At 39.1% G+C, this 20344-nt stretch overlaps 1 protein-coding gene across 2 annotated transcripts in view; it reads right to left on the bottom strand.

The window, feature by feature from the left end:
• SLC5A12 (solute carrier family 5 member 12) overlaps positions 1 to 20344 on the bottom strand; it is a 55082-nt gene that overhangs the window by 3770 nt on the left and 30968 nt on the right. Inside the window, exons 10-15 of one of the 2 annotated variants that reach the window (XR_009405455.1) lie at positions 19101 to 19168; positions 13998 to 14084; positions 10573 to 10739; positions 8855 to 8958; positions 7162 to 7289; positions 4895 to 5281 (exon numbers count right to left, since the gene is read on the bottom strand). Coding sequence is in view for 1 of the 2 variants with exons in the window: in XM_059406893.1 (XP_059262876.1) it covers positions 5129 to 5281; positions 7162 to 7289; positions 8855 to 8958; positions 10573 to 10739; positions 13998 to 14084; positions 19101 to 19168 (707 nt within the window). In the remaining variant the exon portion in view is untranslated. Of the gene's footprint in view, positions 1 to 1283; positions 5282 to 7161; positions 7290 to 8854; positions 8959 to 10572; positions 10740 to 13997; positions 14085 to 19100; positions 19169 to 20344 lie in introns of those variants that run through there. The other variant, XM_059406893.1, reaches the window with a different exon arrangement.

Below are 20344 nucleotides of genomic sequence, written 5' to 3'. Positions count from 1 at the left end.
AATGGTTGTTTCTGGAAATTCCTGAGGGCAAATAGGCCAAGGCCCATAAAAGACATCACCATTATATATGGTCTTTCTTGATTTAGAGTAATCTATTGTATTAAGTCATAAAATCCTCATCCTGGTTACTTCTGAGTATATATGGGTCTGTGTGTGTGTGTATGTGTGCCCTAAGCCCCTGAGCAGCCCCAAAATAGGCATAATCCAGAATACATATAAATCATATTATATCATATGTCAAACCTTATTTTGACATATGCTTTCTTGGTGATTTGGTAGACCTGCTTTAATCTATTAGGCGTATATAAAAGCTTTTAATTTGGGTAATTATTTTGCATACTGCTCCTAACCCAGAAAATAGTCACATTGATCATTTAAATATGCTTTGGTCTGAAATTACTTTTAAAAGAAATAATTAAAATTGTTACACATCTTAATTATATATCTATGTTCATTCTACAGATATTTCTTAAAATTGAGTAGTTGTATAACTACAGCATTAAATATAGTATTTCATGGCTCTATGAAAAAGACAGAAAATTTGGAAATAGAAAAAAATCATCTTAAATTTCACACTAATATACAGAAATATTACCAATTAACATTTCCATGATAGAATAGAATTATTTTTCTAATTCATCATGATAGTATAACAAGAGAGCCACTGATACACCTACACCCCAAGTGTAGGTAGGACTACACATGTTGATTAAGAAGCCAAATATTTATATGTTTAACTCAGTCTTCTAAACAGCTGATATTTCAAATACCACAAGTGCAGTGTTAGAAAAGTGAGTTTATGAATGTTTGTTACTCAGATAGGTGTTTGCAAATCTAGATTGATATGGTCAGGAGACTGGAATGCAGGAAGAATAATAACATTAACTTTCTCCAAAAATTACAAATAAAAATAATCCATTAGATGATTATTAATTATGAGTTACACTTGATTAAAATTTTGTATCATTTTAATATCATTGGTAACATCAATTAAATTTCAGTTGTTTGGAAACAGATTATACTTCAAGGTTATTAAAGTTAGATAAAATAGTTAACTTTGCAGTAAACCCAGTTACCTTGGAATACTGAGATTATGCTCATGAGATTTCTAAATATACAAATGTATACATAGAAAGCTTAAATTTTGGTACTGTTTTAAAACAATTTGTTTCTAAGAGAACAAGTAAAAGGAAACTGTTCTGTTTTTTATTTCTATTTACTGATCTGATCTTTGTAATAATGTTTAAGTAAGATTATAATATCATAAAGATATTTCAATAATATTCTCTTTGAAACATTGTTTGCAAGCCCCCTGGTGTGTGGTTTCTTTCCTTTTTTTCTTTTTTTTTCCTCTTTAAAGTGAAATGCTAGAACCCTGTAAAATCACAAAAGAATGAGATTTATATTCAAGAAATATTATTTGAATTAGACAAGGGAAAAGGCCTCACCCCTTCTGTTGTCTGGAGAATCACAATCTCTGGTAAGTGTGCACTGAGTCGTACACAAGGCTTAAGATCCCGTTTACATATACAAACACAATACTTAACAATCATAAAAATGAAAATTGCATTTTTTCCAGTAATAAATCTCAATGGGGTTTTTTTCTTTTTTTCAAGAATTTCAGACTAGAAAATTTGCTCCCTGAAAAGTCATATTTCATTTGAATTCACCATTAAAAGGCTACTGTTTGGAAATTAATGGTATGACTTTTAGTTTATAGTTTATGGTTCTCTTGTACTTGTTAGTTCTTAAAGTGCTTCAGTAATTCATATGCTAAGCCAGTATCTTGGAAATTTAAAGAGAAACAGTGAACCAATTTAACTGAAAATGAATACTGTAATGAGTATCACTTTCTTCATATATTGAAGACTAACAAGTATTGAACGTTTCATGGGGCCAGTCACCACGCTAACTAGCTGATATGATTTCCCTCTATAATTCCTCGCAACAACCCTACTAAGTAGGGACAACTTCTGCTCCTTTTAATGTGTAATAAAATTTTAGAAAGACTTGCCCAAGAATTCCTGAGATAATTTGTATCAGAACTTCCATCTGAATCTAGGTTGTCTTCCTCCAATCTGTCTCCAGACAGATTAAACCACAGGTTTAAGTCATCTCCTTGGCTTGGATTGGACGTGACACTGGAGAGATCTTATATTGCATGGTCAACCTTGACTCAAGTCTGAACTAAGGCTCCTAGGGAATAGTGAGGGCAGGAGAGAGGTGTCATGACCAAGAAGACGAGCCTAGGACTGCACTCCACATTTCCTTTCTGTTCAGCCACACAACAAACGTGGTTCTTAGACACTGTGGAAGATAGTTTTCCTCTGGGACTCGACACTCTACCTGAAGCCTTAGATTTTTATACATTTGTTCAGTTAGGAAGAATGAGGAGGGATCCCTATATTGACCTCTATACGCACCTCAAAATATTAACTCATAAGGCCACAGGTTCCACTACGTGAATAATAATATAAAATTATTATTATTTTTATAATAATAATAATGACAATAATAATGGTATTTTCCATTTGTAAGTTCACTGATGCTTTGATAATAGTTCAGGTAAGAGAATTAGCAACTAAAAAAGAGAAAAGGGGGTCCTAAAAAACTCTCTGGGCAAAGTGCTGTCCTAGTGAAATGTTGATGGGATTATTTGTGAATAAAATGAAGAACATCATGGTACATTTTGATTTCATGCAATTCCAAGAGTAAGTTCAAAACCTTGAAATGTATCCCATCCATCTATACCCCAGCAGTGTGCCTCTCACCCTGCACCCCTTGTGTCTGGTGTGTCTGGAGGGGTAGCTCTGTGCTGGTTCTCAGCATCGGAGACCAAGTCTGCGTGCAGGCCGCTGTGGACCTGCTGGGGGCAGAGTCTCAGCTCAAAATCAGACTGTGAGGTGTTCTCAGATGCCTGAGTGGCCACTGCTCAGTTCAGACACCCTTTAGGGACTGCCATCCATGCTCTTGCCGTGGAAAGAACACCACTCCAAGTTCTTTCTCCAGCGTTAAAATCTCTACAGGGTGTGCTGAGAAGGCAAGATGCAGGGGTAGTAACTGATTTATCTTCTCCTTAAAGTGAATGAATAATGGGTAATTTGTCAATAAAGCATCCTCTGGGAGGCAGGGGGCAGGCAGGAAACCACATATATAATTGCTACTGTTTATCAGGTTTCATCCTCAGAATTGTTGCTTCCCTTCCCAGTCATAAGATATGAACTAGACCAATGAGGTTTGGCCCGGATGTCGACATTCACCTAATATTTTCTCGAGCTCTAAGTCATAGAAATGTCCTAACTACTAAATCATTTGGAAAATAATCACGCCTTCCAATTTGCAGATCCTTAGATCAACATCTTTGTTATCTTGGTGGACCTCAAGAAATGTTTTCAGACATTTCTCATTTTCATGATTTTTTTTCCTTCTCATTTTCAGATATTTTTCCAAGTGTATTCTTACTTTACTTCTTTCCTCCTTTTTCAAAATGTGTTTTTCTCATCTCCCTTGTAAACCACAACCCAGTTCTCTCTTTTTCTAACTCTATTCACCTCTCCCATGAGAATGGAGAGAGAGAAGGCAAGCATTTGGTTGTGGCTTGTGAATCCCAGTTTTTTTTTTTTTTTTAATTTCTTCATTGGTTTTCCCCCATCTTTCTATCTTCCCTCCCTAATAACAAACACTGGTTACATAATTTTTTTCTCTATCTCATTGCTTCTTTTAAGGTTTTCTCCTCCTGGATTACATCTAAACAACAGAACCTTTGGGGCTTCTCATTCTTCCCCATTTGGACCATTTCATTTTATTTTGCTAACATATTATTTCTAGGCCTTTTAATCTTACCTGGTCACCAAAAGAAATTCCTGGCACTGCTCTAACGTACCTGACACTGAGACACTGCTGTATTTCTTATAATCTTCCCTCTGATCTAGCCTCTGTGGAACTGGTTCTTTTTTACTTTCTATAAATTATAGATTTATAATTATAAACAACCATATAAATCTTTCCTGATGTCACCTTAGCCTGATGGAACACTTTGAGCTTGCACAACAGAGCTGAGTTCTCAAAGATCATTTTTTAAGTTCTGGAGTAAAAGAAAATACAGAACAGAAGTTGTTATTTTAAAAAAATGGAGAGGCAGTGAAAGGTTTTTAGAAGAAGCAAAGAAATGAAGTCCTCAAAAAGTGGAAAGTATAAATCCTGTGGACAAGGTATTTTGTACCAAAGAAGACCCCATGACGAGTGAAATCTGTGGGTTGGTAAGCTATTTGCAAAGTTCTTTTCCTCGATCCTAGCTTAATAGCCTCCTCTAGGACATTCCTTGTTCCTGTTCACCTGGCCCCGGAGAGAGACTCTAGACTTCTGTTGAGCAGAATCAATTTTTCTTTGTAAGGTGATAGAAAGACCTACTATGCCAAGAGCCCAAAGGGTGAGCGTATTTAGTGATGACTGTTGCACTAACTAGATATACCAGACCCTCTCCTGTGCTAAGCAAAATTATTTCTAAGGCTTGGTCAGGACAGCTGTAGGAGTGAGGATGACGGAAGAGGAGGACTTCAGGTATGGGGGCCTGGCATGAGATGAGGGGTTTAAAGGCAAGTAAGTGTCCAACTGCAACTGCAGTGTGAGGTGTTGTAAAATGTGTCTCCACCTATGTGAGGTATGGGGGTCGGGGTGGACGGCATGCCTTCATTTTACCAGCAGTGATGGAGAAGCATTTAATATGCATAACCCCTTCTACATTCTGCCTGTGAATTCCAAGATACATGATGGCTCAAGAACTACCAAATCAAATCAAAACAAAACACCCTGAAGCTTAATATGACATATCCAGTCCTAATTTAATTCAGGAAGAAGTTGCCAAGGCACTTAAGACTAGGCTGTTTCTTCTCACCTGAAAGTTGGGGTCTTCCAAAGAGTATCCTGGGAATATCCAGGGAAACAGTCATGTTATTTGTAGTTATAAATAAGTATAAATAGACATTAGACATCCCTGTCTTTGAGCAGTGACAACTACACAATCTACTAGCCAATAGGCCAGCAGGATACATACTGTGTGTATTTGTGTGTGTGCTTTTGCTTGTGTGTGTGTGTGTGTGTGTATGTGTGTTGTACTCGCATGCATGTGTTAGAAATGGGTAGTCTTCTCAAACGCCAAATTGTTGTAGCTGTTGTCCTTCAGATCATGGCCTGAAATATGGACCAGGTTTTCTTGCTTGAGTCCATTCTGTAAGACAGATTCAGCCCCTTGTTTCCAGGAACTCCCATTCTCAAGGTTTTCCTGAGGAAAATGAAAAGACACATATTAGACAGGTCTTGTATTCCAAATCACATGGAATCTTACTGAGCATCTCCTCCTCAAATTATATGGCATGATCAAATGATATAATATCGAATCATGTAATCATGTAAATATGAAAGCAATGCATTTCTTGACAACTAAGATGACTCAATCCATCTAGCTAAGATTTCTAATGATAATAAAAACGGAACAATTTAGTGAGCATTTGCAATTCATCGTGTTGTGTGAAAAATGTATATTGTATATCTCTCAGTATTGGAGTCTTGTAAGGTAGTAGTTTCATCTCCTGAGGAGAGACCAACCCATGTCTCAGATGGTGGTGGTTCCCTTCCTTCCTGGGGGAAGAGAAGAACCTCATGATCATAAGACAAGGACAGGCAGGCAGACTCCCGCAGAGGCTGCCCAATGTCATTCTTCAGGGAAGGAGCCCAAGAATGACATACTAAGTGTTCCCTCCCCCTCTCAGCTCAGCCTTGAGAACAGAAGATGCCGTTATCAACAGGGTTGATCATTCAGGAAATTCTTGACCAGAAACATAAGTCTGTAAATCAGTAAATAACTTGATTATTTCCTTCTAGAACATTCTCAAAAATCCATTTATCCAAACAACACAAAGCTCGATCAGCTGCTTTTCAGCAAAATAGATTGCTTTCACATTCTGAATGCCTGTCAAAACCGTACGCTCCTTACTTCAGTAAAGTAACTGTTACACTCAGCTTTACTTCATATACAAGTTACTGTGGCATTTTGGGGAAGGAGAACAATTAACAACCTAGGTGATGTGACATGGTGAAGAGTCTGTCTTCTAAAATACTAGAAGAATAAAATGTCTGCAACTGAAAGAATGTGAATAAACCATAACTAACAAAACAAAAGAAAACAAAACAGACACTCCTGCACTTAATGAGGCTGAGAGAACAGACATAGGGAAGACCATCTGCAAACTTGACAGGAAACATTGTATCTCCCAGGGTCCTGCTGTGGTCAAACGCCATAATGGGGCCAAGGGATTATCACCTCTTACTCAATGGGCCCCAGAGAACTTTGTTTTCCTGCAGCTTCCCTCAGACTCCTCTCAGAATCCTTCAGTGGGAACTCAAACCTTGCAAAAGTCATGTCCAGCATCCCTCTTGTTAAGGGCAGCATTGTCTGCTTCCCTGGAGTGTCCCCACCCCCGGGAGCTGCATCAAGTCAACAAAGTCAATTTGGTTTGACCCTAGGCTGTTCCTGATGGTCTTTGGTAGCCATGATCCTAATTATACTTGGATAGTGTCTCTAGCCCTGCCTGCAGCTCTCAGTGGGGTAGGAAATGTATTCATCCTGCTATTTCTCTATTTAAGAAATTCCCCCTGTCAATCTGACTCTCTATTTACACCTCATGGAGCTAGAAATGTCTGTGTCCAGATGGCACGGGATGAGCTCCTCCTGGTTCCCAGGTAAAAGCTGAAGTTCAAGGCAATCTACCCAAGGCAAGTAAGACACAGAACCGGGATTCCTTCCAGGACTGACTCTCAAGGCTATGTTTTTCACCATGATACTAGACAGCTGTCCCCTGTTTTATTCCTTTTCTACAGTTCATTTTTATATTTTTCCTAGAATTCCCCCTCAGAAGGGATAAAAGGAATTTTGGAAATTGATCACTTGCAGAGCCAGCAACTCACCCCAAAGATACATGTACAGAGCCACATATTTACAGGCTCAGAAGCTAATTAGCTGGGGTAACTGATGTTGAAACTAGATTTGGGTTGTAACATTCACTGCCTTCCCTTCTCACAGTCACCTGTGCAGGTGGTTCAAATGGGCAAAGAGGGAATCCCTTTGTGCTCGTGTGTGTTTTTCAGAATCAAACATCGGCTCACCTGCTCCGTTCCACCGTCGTGCTGGACACCACACCAGCACAGTTGTTTGTATTTCTCAGACCAAAAGCAAACTAAATTGCAAACTGGTCTAATTAGCAGCGGTTGAATATCCTTTCCACTCTGGTGACCTATTAACAGAAGGACAGATGGATGAGGTGATCACATGCTTCCAAGGCTTCATTAAGAGTTTAAGTATTGTCTACTTACTAAGTAGGTCATTTCTTAGTGTAAGGGTGAAAATAAGCCTGCCTAGTTAATAGACAGAAATTGGTAACTGCTCAAAGTGAGTGGGGGGATAGTTTTTAAATATCCTCGAACTGTCAGGTCAGGCAAACTCACAGGTACAGAGTTAAACAGGGACACCATATTTATTTTTAAATATGGATTATTGAAAACTCTACTCTTCCCCTTTGGTAGGTCACCAGGAGGAATAGCAGGAATTGTATTTCTTCCTCTAGGAAAACTGTTTTTCAGCCGTATCAGGTATATTAGAGGTCCTCAGAGTCATTACTTGTAAAATTAAAAATGTTATTTTTAGTGTTTCTTCTTCCTTCTACCCCAGGATCCTGAATCAGCAATACCCTTACATTCCCTCCAGCTAGCCTAGGCCTTCCTCACATCTCCTTTCCAATCATTAAAATATAACTGTCTATTGACCCTTTCCTTCAAACCCTGCTATAGTTTAAGAGTCAGTCTTAATAGTCAAGTTTGATAGTCAAACCAAAATTTAAAAACTGACAGTATTCCCTGACTAGAACCTTTCTAAATTTTGGTATAATGATAACCATTTGCAAATACAGTGGTTTCTTTGTTTGTTTAGGGGGATGTTTTTCCACAAATATGCCCCATCTCATTCAATGGCTGTCTTTAATTCAATAACCAATTTCGTCTCAATGTCCCTAGCTGGGGTAGCCGAGTAGAGATTACAACCTTGATCACATTCCTCCTATGTACCAAACATTGTGCCTGTCCACAAGCTTTTTCCAAATTCAAATTTCTTTCTAGAGATTAAAAAAAAAAAGTAGATCTATAAAGCTCCAATTTGAAATTTAAATGATATATTCCCTGGCATTATGTCACTCTGTCAAAAGACATTCTACCGAATAGAATTTTACTACCCTTAATCCCTTAATAATATTTATTGGTGAGTGCCTTTTGTGTACTAGGCACATTTTTATGTAGATTATAAAACCTATCTAATCTTTATGAAATAAATATTGTGGGGCCACAATTGGTTCAGTCAGTTATACATCTGACTTTTTTTTTTTTTTTTTTTTACATCTGAATTTTGATTTTGGCTCAGGTCATGATCCCAGAGTCCTAGAATCAAGCCCCACATCAGGCTCCCTGTTCAGCAGGGAGTTTACTTCTCCCTCTCTCTCTGACCCTCTCTCTCTCTCTACTCATGCTCTCTCTCTTTCTCACTCTTTCTATCTAACAAATAAATAAAATCTTTAAATATTTTTAAATAAAAAATTAAAACATATGTCATATGGGTTAGCAATAATATTATATGATAATCAGGAGGATGTTTTTGCCTATCAGCTTGGAGAGAGTAGACATCTGTCTCTGGGAAAAAGGGCTTCTTGCAGGCATCCAAAATCACACCAGTAAGTCATCCACCTAGTCCGCCAATGCGTGAGGCTAGTCCATGTTTTCCTTGGCCCCAAAGAGAGGACTCTAAAGACCCCACCTGTTATGAAGCTAATGATTATTCCAGCAGCAATGCATCCGAGGCAGCCCACTGCACTATAGTAAAGGTAGGAGAGCGAATACCAGGTGTCGGCGATGGCAGGTCTGTAGATGACAACAGCACGTGTCAGTAGTTCCACGAGTTCTCACGTCACAATCCACAGTGATGTAGAGGACCACTGACCGTTCCTTGTCAGGAACTGGCATTTCTCAAAATGTCAACATTTTAATTTTTTTCCATTTGGTTATTCTTTTTTTTAAAGAATTAATTGTAGACTAGTTGTGCTTGGTCTTACACTCCATTTAACCCATCCTTGCGTTGCAAATATTGCCATGGAGATACTAAATTATAAGAAGTACAAGGAGGACTGTGCCTCCCATTTCTTTTGTATTATTCATTCTTCAGATACTTATTCAGCCCAGATTTAGTGCCAAAAATCGTGACAGATATTGGATATAAAAAGATGAGTAAGCTACAACGCCTACATAAGGGGAGCTAATGGGCAACAATAAAGGAACCGTAGTACCTTGGTAGAATAGGAGCAAAGGATTCTGGGAAAAAAAGTATCAAAAAAAAGAGTATCAAACCAAAGCTTACGTGTGAGATAATACCTGAGCTTATTTTTAAAGACTAGTGAATAGCTAATAAGCAAAGAAGGTAGTTAGGGCCACGGTTTAGCACTCTAAGGAAAGAGGATGGAAAAAGCACAGGCAGGAGGGAAGAAACATGGGGAACTTGGGAAGTATAATAGGTTGGTGTTATTTGTAAGATTTATGGAAAGGAATGGTTCTAAATTGAATAACACTCAGAGGCATGAGGAAGCAACATAATGGAGTGCTCATAGAGTATGGAGCCAAAACAGTTCTAGAATGTAGCTCTACCTACTTCATCCTTCAGCAAAGCCCATAACAACTTTTCCACCTGATAGGCAGAGTTAAGGAGCTATCCCACATTTCTTAGATTTGTTTCTACAAATAATGAGAGAGTGAGAATGTGCATTTCTTAAAGTCAGGGACAGTGCCACAGGCTCTAGGTATCTTCTCTCACTTAATCCTCTCAAGCAGCAGCAAAATAAAGATGATTGCCCTCATTTTTCTTTCAAAGACTTAAGAATTCAAGAAGTGACAAGTTACTAATTTATGCAGATATAGAGTGGATAAGTGGTAAAACCCACAACCAAACCCAGGCATTTCTGTTCCAAAGACCATGGTCTTCTCCCTACACCATATTATCTCCTGTGTTTTGGCATCTTAAATGACCTATTCCAGCCAGAAAGAGAAGGAAAATCGTTTGTTAAACCCAGTGGAACTTGATCGAGAAGGTGCTAGTTCACAGCAGTGCCCCCAGCTAAGTAGGTCCACTACGGTTCTCTTCATTGTTCACAAACCTATTCTACTCAGGTCCTTTACTCTTTCAAGGGCACCATCTCTGATCCTCATAATCACGCACCTAGTTTCAAACCTTCCACTACTTCTCCTGTTTTGAACTTAGACTTCTGATTAATGCTTTTGCTGAGCTCACGCTTGTGAATCCCAGGATGTAGGGTAACGGATATCTAGGGAATGGTCAACAGCCCTGCATATGCTGGGCACTGCCTGGTGGGATTCTCACAGGAAAAGCAAGATCTGGCTCATCGGCCTTATCTCTGGAGAATGCATCTTCCTCTATCCCAGTGCCCCACTCTCTGGGACCGAACACCATCATTAAGGTCCACATACCTGCTAGGTAACACTGTAGGCACTGACGTTGTCACATTAGATGGGACACAATGCTCTGTGGATAAAGGCAGGGGCCACGTCTTGGAATCTGGTGCAGGGTAGACGAAGGCCCCAATGGCCACCCAAAATGACAAGGTGATTCCAGTCAGAAGGCCACCTAATGCACCCTTGATGGAGGGAAAGCAAAAGTTAAGGAGAGGTTTGATAAAGCTGTTGAAAGAAAAAGAGATGAGGAAGCCATGCCTCAGAGAGTCTTACTCTCCACCCCAAATCTTGGCCACGTGAGCTGGAAACAGCCCACGAAACTGCCTTTTTTCCAGTTTTATTAAGAAATCACTTGTTCCCTCAATGAAAACATTGGAGAATGTCATAATGGTCACTATTTTTACAATTCTAGAAGGAAATCTTTCCCTACCTTTTAGCTTCATCTTACCATTTAATCTGTTGAGAGATGTACAACATGATGGCTATAGTTAACACTACTGTATAATATATATGAAAGCTAAGAGAGTATATCCTAAAAGTTCTTTTCCAAAGGAAAAAAATTTTCTCTTTTTTCTTTTTTTATCTGTGTGAGATGATGGTAAATTTAATGTGGTAATTATTTTACTATATATAAATCAATTCATTATTCTATACTTCTTAAACTTATACAGGGCCATCTGCCAATTGTCTTTCAAAACTGAAGGGAAAAACACCTGCTGAGACCCTGGTTCCTGGTAGAAGAGGTTCGGCAGCTGGGGAGGAAAACTTCAGAAACTGGAGACAAAGGGGTCATTTTTCATTGACAGCGATAACTTGTTGTATAGGAATTCTCTCTCCCATATCTGGCAGAAATTTTGGCAGAGACCCTCACTCACAAGCTTGGAGCTTTTCTTTGGGTCTAAATACTAGCAAGCATATTTATTAGTCTTGCTGTTTAAGGTTTCTATTCCGTGATAAACAGTGGAAAGTCAGTGAGTGATTGAGTCATTTCTCCTGTAGAGGAGACAGAGTGGTCTAGTGGTGACCACAACAGGAAAATAAAATCTGGACGCTCCCACCCTCTGCTCACAGTTGAGCCTTCTCTGTGAGAGAAAACAACTTGTTAGTTCCTCTATTTATTCAGGAAAATACTTTTTTTTTTTTTAAAGATTTTTTATTTATGTATTTGACAGACAGAGATCACAAGTAGGCAGAGAGGCAGGTGGGGCGGGGGAGGGGAGGGAAGCTGGCTTCCCTGGGATCATGACCTGAGCAGAGGGCAGAGGCTTTAACCGACTGAGCCACTCAGGCACCCTTGTCATAACTCTTCTTTTATTTTTTTTAAATATTTTATTTATTTATTTTACACAGAGAGAGATCACAAGTAGGCAGAGAGGCAGGCAGAGAGAGGGGGAAGCAAGCTCCCTGCTGAGCAGAGAGCCCGATGTGGGGCTTGATCCCAGGACCCTGGGATCATGACCTGAGCAGAAGGCAGAGGCTTTAACCCACAGAGCCACCCAGGTGCCCCAGGAAAAGACTTTTTGATAAGAGGACTAGAATGTTTTGTTCATTATTGTTTGGGGAAACTGAAGCAATGTATGTGATTCAAATACTTGTGTCTTGGTCTAGACCAGGGGTCCACAACTTCTATTACAAACAGCCAACTAGGAAATACTTTAGAGTTTGTGGGCCATCCAGTGTCTGTCACAACTACTCAGTTCGGCCATATAGTGCAAAAACAGCCATACACAATATGTAAACAAAGGAGAATGATTATGACCAGTAAAGCTATTTATGGACACTGAGAATGAATTTCATATATTTGTGGGTCATGAAATACCCATGTTTTTCTTTTAATTTTTTCCAACCACTTAAAAATGTCAAAACCATTTTAAGCTTGCTGTCCATACCAAAAACAGGATGCTTAAGGGGTCTAGTTTGCTGTCCCCTGGCCTACCAGTACAGGGTGAATGGATTTCAGTAGGAGGTTCACCTTTAGTGAGTGAAGTGAGTGATAGTAGCTGCCTAGAAATCCAAGCTGGGAAAGATTCTGGGTTTGTACCCACATTCTGTGGAAAGAGAGCTGTGATCAGCCATGATCACAAGAGAGCTCAGATCAGCCATGGCCACTGATAAGGGGGGGAGGTGACCCAAATTTGTAATGTTTCCTTTCCTCCACCTGGAACAAGATGGTTTTCTGAACTAAATAGAAGGGCCACAATTCACTAACATAGATAAGAAGTTAACGTGTAGAAGGACATAGGTGTTAGATCGTTCATTATTAGTTTTTTCATGGCCAGGACATTGCCTTCTCTCATATCATCTCCCCAAAACATACTTATCCTTGTCAACTTCAATATCAGAAAAATTAATTAAAACAAAAATGACTCTCAGGGAAACACTACAAATTACCAAATGCTCCCTACATATTCATGCTCTTTACCTAGCTCTGAAAGATTTACCTAGAATAGAGGTCAGCAAGGGTCAGAAAGCCACAGAAACCTAATTAGATAGATCATGTGACTCAGGCTTCATCGTGCACCCTAAAGTATATTTAAAAATATGCATTCAGGTTTATTGTAGTCCAAAGATTTCTTTTTTTTATTTTCTGTAGTCTAAAGACTATTTATTTCTAAAAATATATGCATGTAGGTGTATGGATGGCAATAGTAAAAAAATAAAAGATAGTTTTGCTAGATTGAGAAAATTATGAGTTTAAAGCTATTTTAAAGAGTTATTATTTTTCCAAATAAATGTTCACTTTGATTTATATTTACATAAAGTCATCCAACTAACATTTACTTAACAATATATTACTAGCTTGTAAGATCAGAATATACTAGGATTGTTTACTCTGTCCTTCTTAAATAAGTTAATTAAGTTAATTAAATTTGTTATAATTTTAGGTAAAATATGGAAAAAAGTGAAATTCAGATTTTTTTTAGGTTTTCAAAATTTTCTTTAACCTAAATTATTCCTGAATTCATTATATTTTTAAGATTTCATTTGGTGGGTTCTGAATTTAAGGACAACAATTTAAACCCTAGAGAATCAAGTTTGATGCCATGACATTTGGTACTGCATCTAAGAAGGCTTACTTTCCTTGTTTCCTGAATCTAAGAAGGCTTCACTAAAATCAGAGATTCCAGTTCTACTCTGGAAAATAGCCACCATTTTTTTTTTCTTGGTACAGAGAGATGGCCTTTCCAAGGAGAAGTGGGAAGAGAGAGAAAATGGCTGGGCTTCAGTTTTATCTATTTAGTTTTTACTTTTCAAACAATTTGAAAGGTAGATCCAGGACCTTTTGTTTTACTTATTTTTTTAATTTAAATTCTAGTTAGTTAACATATAGTGTAGTATTGGTCTCAGGGATAGAATTTAGTGATTCACCCAGTGGTCATCCCAACAAGTCGGACTTCAGTTTGAGCTGGGAATCGTGGAGAGACATGCAGGATCCTTACCTTCCAGTTCACAAAAGGGAACACGATTCCCAGAGAGAACAAGCCCAGCATTGGTCCCCCGCACATGCCGTGGATGCTGAGAGCAGCCTGCGAAACAAGACAGATCAGATCAATGTGCCCACTCCCCCGAATCCATAGTCACCTGACATCACTCTCTCTCAGACATGGGATAAAATTTAGTCCTAATCCTGATGGTGGCAATCATTAATCATGTGCTTTCTGGAAGTCATTTTTCCCTCCTGGGGAGATAAGCACTATGTAATAATAAAAATACATACAAACATACATTTGTGTGTTTGTGTGTGTGGGTGTGGGTGTGTGTGGGTGTATGTACACACCAGTAATTTGGATTTGGTAGTAGTTTTCCCTTAATGTGGAACTCACTGATTTGCTTACATTTTCTGTCTTACCAAAAAACTTCATTTTGTAATATACCAAATAAATATATCAATAATTACATTTCATATCTTACATGACTGACCACCTATTCTAGTTTAGTTTGAACAATTCTGTCATTTTGATCATAATAGGTTACCCCACTCCCACCATCCCACCCAGAATACCTCAAAGATGTTGAAGCATGAAGTTGGGACATGATGGGGAGGCCACTGGGACACTCCCTATCTCATCTCTCCTTTTCATGGCTCTATTTTCATTGGAAATTGAGGGGGTTTGACAAACGCATTTCCATATCTCTTTGCCTCTGTTACTGAATTGGTGGGAGCTGAATTGGTAAGGAGCTTTCATTAAACTAATTTGCTGTTGGCCTGCCACCTTTCCTATGGCCTCCCAAGAGTCTTTGACATGCACATGCACTGAAATGTGTGCAAGTGTACAAGTGTGTATAAGTGCCAAACATGTGTGCACAAACACACACAGCTAGCTATCCTTCAGTACAGCCCCTATCTTGCTGTCACAATGGAACTGTAAGGCTCTTAGATCAACAACTGAGAAGAGGATGCTCTAATGATCCTATATGTATCTTATGTTTGTCAGGCACCCCAATGTGCCAGACGGTTAAAAGGAGCTACCAGGCACTCCAGATACATGACTTCATTTCATCCTCACAATTTTAGTAGGTACCATTAACTAAATTTTATAGATGAGAAAACCGTACTGATGGAAAATATATTAAAGGCATAATTCCATTTAGAAAATGAGAAAAGTCAGATTTAAGGGATGTAAGCTAGGTTTGCTTGGTTGTAAAACCCACATTTTTCTCTCCTAAGGGCAGTCTACAGAGAAAAAAAAAAAGAAGAAGAAGAAGAAGAAGAAGAAGAAGAAGAAGTGAAGAACACAAGCCCTCATAATGGCCTCCTGCTCTTGTTTAAGGGAAAAAAGTTCTTGAAAGATCCCATCACTAATAGGATATTTGGATTCTAACAAGTTCTTGAATTTGGATTCTAACCCTGATGCTCATTACTATGATTTGGTGAGTCTTCTCTTATTAATTCAGATACGTTCTATTTCCAAGTCTTCTTTATGAAAAATAGCCAGGACCGAGAGGCCGTCGAGTGCCCTCCAGCTGTAATGTAAGTTCTTTTCTCTAGAAAGATGAGCTGCGATGCATTGTTGGGTTTGTTTTCCGGGTTAATTTTTTATGAAGTCAGTGCCATAGATGGATCTTCTACAGGATGGAGACAGATAAGGTTGAAGTCGATACTCTTCCTCAAACTCAGGACTTAGTTTAATATTCTTGACATTTCCTCTGTTGATTGATAACATGAATTACAGTTGCCATTGTTGCTGAATTTGGAAGCTAATTTACTAGCTATTATATGGGAGAATCAATAAGTTTAGGAAAGACGTTCATGTTCCCCAGAAGAGGAAAAAAACATTAATGATCTCTTATAAAGTCATCAACCAATATGTTTCTGCAAGAAACAGTCTTCATGTGATAGAAAGAAAAAAAGAAATCCAACAGTTTCTGGCTTTTGAAAATATATATTTCTGTAATTTACACACCTAAATTAATTTTAATTTTTTTAATCTTTCTTTTTGTTACTGTTCTTAAGCAGTTTCAGTTGGAGGAAGGCTTAAAGTTCATCCAACAGCTTTCTTTCCAGTGGGCAAATCTCACATAAGTCACTCCTGTAAGCAGGGGTGATGACTAAGAACATACACTTTGGGGCGGTTCCCTTGTTGTGCCTTAGCCTTCTCCTAGATCAAGTGCGGATCATAACTTAGCTTGCTTAGTGGGGTTTTTTGTGAGTATTCAATGTGGAATCTGAGAAAGGCCAGAATAGTGACTAAACACTCCAGAGTACATGTTATCTACTATTATTCTTTTTTCTTTTTCTTTATTGTAATTTTAGTTCCAGTTAATTAGCATATAGTGCTGCATTTGTTTCAGGTGTTATCCACTATTATTATTAGTAGTGAGCTCTCTGTTTCCTGAGACATGTCATTTGGTTGCTGGACTATGTGGGGACCCAGAAAGCACTTTCTCAAGTCAAGATAAGAGCATGCATGGAAGTCATCATGGCCTTTGGTAGAACTAGATGATAATCATTAAGATAGAAGCATAATGGATACAATGACCTTTCCCAAAAGGAGCTCTGCAAATCACCAGTTAAGGGGTGATCTTTGCTGCTATCTCCCCCTCCCCCTATTTCTGCCACCACCACCACCACCCCCTGTTGTCCTCAACATATGGTCTATGGTAACATATTTTTTAAAAAGAAAAAGGGGATGCCTGGCTCATTTGGAAAAGCATGCAACTCCTGAGCTCAGGGTCATGAGTTCAAGCCCCACGTTAGGTATAGAGATTACATAAATAAGTAAAACTTTAAAAAATAAAAATAAAAAATAAAGTGAAACAAGTTTCTTTGTTTTGAGACTTTCAAGGGCTTTCAATGTGTTAATATGGCTGTGGATTTCTGAGAGGAGAATGCAGTGTACAGCATTTCCCAAATGTCTTTGACATTGGAAACTTGCTTTCTTAGAGTATTTCACAGGTCAAAAGTCTCTAGAACACACTTTATAAAGCCCTAAACTAAAACAGTAAAGAAGATTGAAGCTGCCTGCCCCTAAAACCACCCAAAACACCTACCATGAATATGGGATAGCTTTGTGAACATGAAATTAAACCTAGCTCTATCGCTCACATCCATGAGATTAAGGCTTCAGCCTTCCCATGTGTAAAACCTGAACATGAATGTCCCATTATAATCAAAATAGCAAAGATGTTTGCAAAATTAAATAGGGGAATTATTAGTGCCTTTCTGTACTAGTTAAATTAGACATATTCAAAGAAAGGAGACAGTTATCCTATAGACAATATCTCTTCTAGGAAACAAGAACTCAGAATTGTCATCTCTTGCCAGCCAGCATCTCCTAAATTGTGTGAACTGTGAGGTAAACATTTTACTTTACTTTATTTATTTTTTAAAGATTTTTTTTATTTCTTTGACAGAGAGAGAGAGATCACAAGTAGGCAGAGCAGTAGGGGGGGGGGGAGCAGACTCCCTGCTGAGCAGAGAGCCCAATGCGGGGCTCGATCCCAGGACCCTGAGATCATGACCTGAGCTGAAGGCAGAGGCTTAACCCACTGAGCCACCCAGGCACCCCTAGGCAGCAAACATTTTAAACAATCCAGAAAGTGGACCCAACAGATGAGACAAGTGGAACAAGCAGATGAGAACTTTCACAATCATTCCCAATTCACAGTAAGCTTTTTTGTACTGCTCTTGGAGGGATCCTTGCCTATGCTAAAGCCCTTCCTATCTCAATTGGAAGTAAGATTAAAATGCAAACACTTTTGTGAGACAACAATATAGTGATTCAAATTCTCACTAATTTCAACACGATGATACTTTCTTAATAGTAAATGTTGGGATAAGGGGAGGAAGCCATGGGGCCCAAGGCCTCAGAGTCAACCTGGAAATTTGGTCCCTGTGAATGCGTGGGTGGAAAGCTAGCCGCTGAGGTCACTCACATTGCCAGTTCTGTTGTGTGCATGAGCAAATAGCAAAGGACTGAAAAAATTGGGAAAAGATTATCATGCATCTGTGATGAAACAGTAAGTTCTCAGCTTACTGGAGAGGGCACTGGGTTTCTGGACCCACAGGTTTTTATGTAGACAGCTGGATTATGGTGTCCCCGGTCTCCCAGAACTATGCCCTGAAGCTCAAAAGGCAAAGAACGGAATCTACATAGGTAGTCCTTGGAAGGATCAAGAAAGATGCAAACTAAAATACATCCTATAAAAATCAGTGGTTTCTCCTCACACATCCTTCCTCACTTCGTTGAAGCAACATTTATTGAAAACATGTGCCATGCCAAGATAATACAAAAGATGTTGAAATGATGCAAAGATACAAGGGGGATGGAGAGGGCGGAAGTAGAATGTGAAGATGGGCCTATCTACTGTTGCTTGGAGAGGTGAGCGATTTGCAGAGGAGGCTCGGGAGTTGAGAGCCATAAACTCAGCCACTGACTGGTGGGGAGAACCTGAGCAGGATATTTTCACTCTTTTCCATAATCATCTCCAAAAAGAAGATGCTAGAACCCATGATCCTTGAGGCTCCTTCTAGCATGGTCGTTTTGTGGAAGTGGGAGTTGGACAGATGGGAGGCAGTTAGAGATGGGCTCATATGCCATCTCCCCTGCCCCTTAACTGTGCGACTCTGGGACAATCCTCTCACCTCTCTACTTCTTAGTTTCTTCATCAGTAATGTCAGTATATGAATCATACTACCCTGAGAGAAGTGATTAAATGAGGTAATACATCTGGAACGGTACCTATACTGTTAACAGTTAACAGAATATAGTTAACTGTTTAATTAATAGAGATTATTCTTATTTTTTTGCTATTATAATTATCACTTCTACTTTTATTTCAGTCATATAGTCTCAGATCTGGATTTTTAAAAGGGGTTCTAATTTAATTATGGTGTACCATGTCACTGACTTCCAGTAGTGGTTTTTTAATAGTTTCCCCTTCTGAAAGTAATTTTGGTTAAATTTTTATAGGTATGTTTCATTTGGACCTGGTATCAGGGAGTCTCAGCAAATGGTGCTTGGAGGAACAGGCAAAGTTTCAGCAAAGAAAGTGGTAAGAGCTGCTCTGAAATCAAAAGCATCTTTTTTCTCTTTCATTACCTGCACGACCCCCCCCATGAGGGATGCAGCAACAGCCATGGAGGTACACATCACACCAAACAAGAGACCTGAAAGAAAGAAAACTCGTGACCATCATCCAAGCTGGCTTTGAGGGATTTCTTGAGCTCCTGCCCATGATAGTCTCTGAGGCAAACCCTTTTGGAAGGGATCTCAGTGAGAACTATCCTGGCCACTCAGCCATCACCAGTGGGAGACTTCATTCCCAGTCAGGTAAAAGGAGCTGGATGGAAGCCAGCCTCCAAAGTTTTACTCTCCGGGATTCAAGAGGAGAGCCATCATGTGAATGCAACATGAAAATGTGGAAAAGGCACCAGCCTAACCTAATCCAGGCCCAGTTAGTGGGAGGTACTTCCAGTTTGACCACTCATCAAAATGTAGCTGAGGAAGTTACTGACCTTTCTGGGATGCAGACAGTTCTTCATCTTTAAGATGGTTGAATATCTATATGTTTTACCTCACAACATTTGAAGCTCTGGAAAGTTTTTCTAATTTTTTCCTTTAGTGCTTTATTCTTACCACTCTTCTGAAGATATTGTGATATATTTTTTTTTTTAAAGATTTTATTTATTTATTTGACAGAGAGAAATCACAAGTAGATGGAGAGCAGGCAGAGAGAGAGAGGGAAGCAGGCTCTCCGCTGAGCAGAGAGCCCGATGCGGGACTCGATCCCAGGACTCTGAGATCATGACCTGAGCCGAAGGCAGCGGCTTAACCCACTGAGCCACCCAGGCGCCCGATATTGTGATATATTATATTATTTGTTTCCATATTTACATAGGAGATCCCCAAGAGCCATCAGAGTACCAACCCTGAAGCATCTCACGCAGGGCCCCGAGGACCAAGGGAGATCGCTGAGTGAAGAAGCAGGTGCGTCTTAGTCGTTTTTTTAAGAAGATGAGTTCTTTTAAACTATCTTTAAAAAAAAAATTTGTTTTGTACATCTTGATTTAAAAATCATCTTAAAACCTCATTCATTTCCCATTATAACCCCTAAACTAAATAAGAGAGGGAGAAAGAGACAAGGAGTTGGAGATATAGACAGAGATACAGTGACAGAAATGGAGAGAAAATGATTTTGTTTATTCTGTTTGAAATGATCTCCCAGCTAAATATCTCGCTCCGTTCCCAATATGACCTGTCGTAGTGCAGAGTACTGACCATATGTCAGACACTTGGCCAGTGCTAGAGTTTTCAAGGCAGCACCTGATTCCTGTCCTAAGGAA

This window comes from Mustela nigripes, chromosome 1, assembly GCF_022355385.1.
Source record: "Mustela nigripes isolate SB6536 chromosome 1, MUSNIG.SB6536, whole genome shotgun sequence".
NCBI classification, from domain to species: domain Eukaryota; kingdom Metazoa; phylum Chordata; class Mammalia; order Carnivora; family Mustelidae; genus Mustela; species Mustela nigripes.
This window is presented reverse-complemented; position numbering and strand designations above follow the sequence as displayed.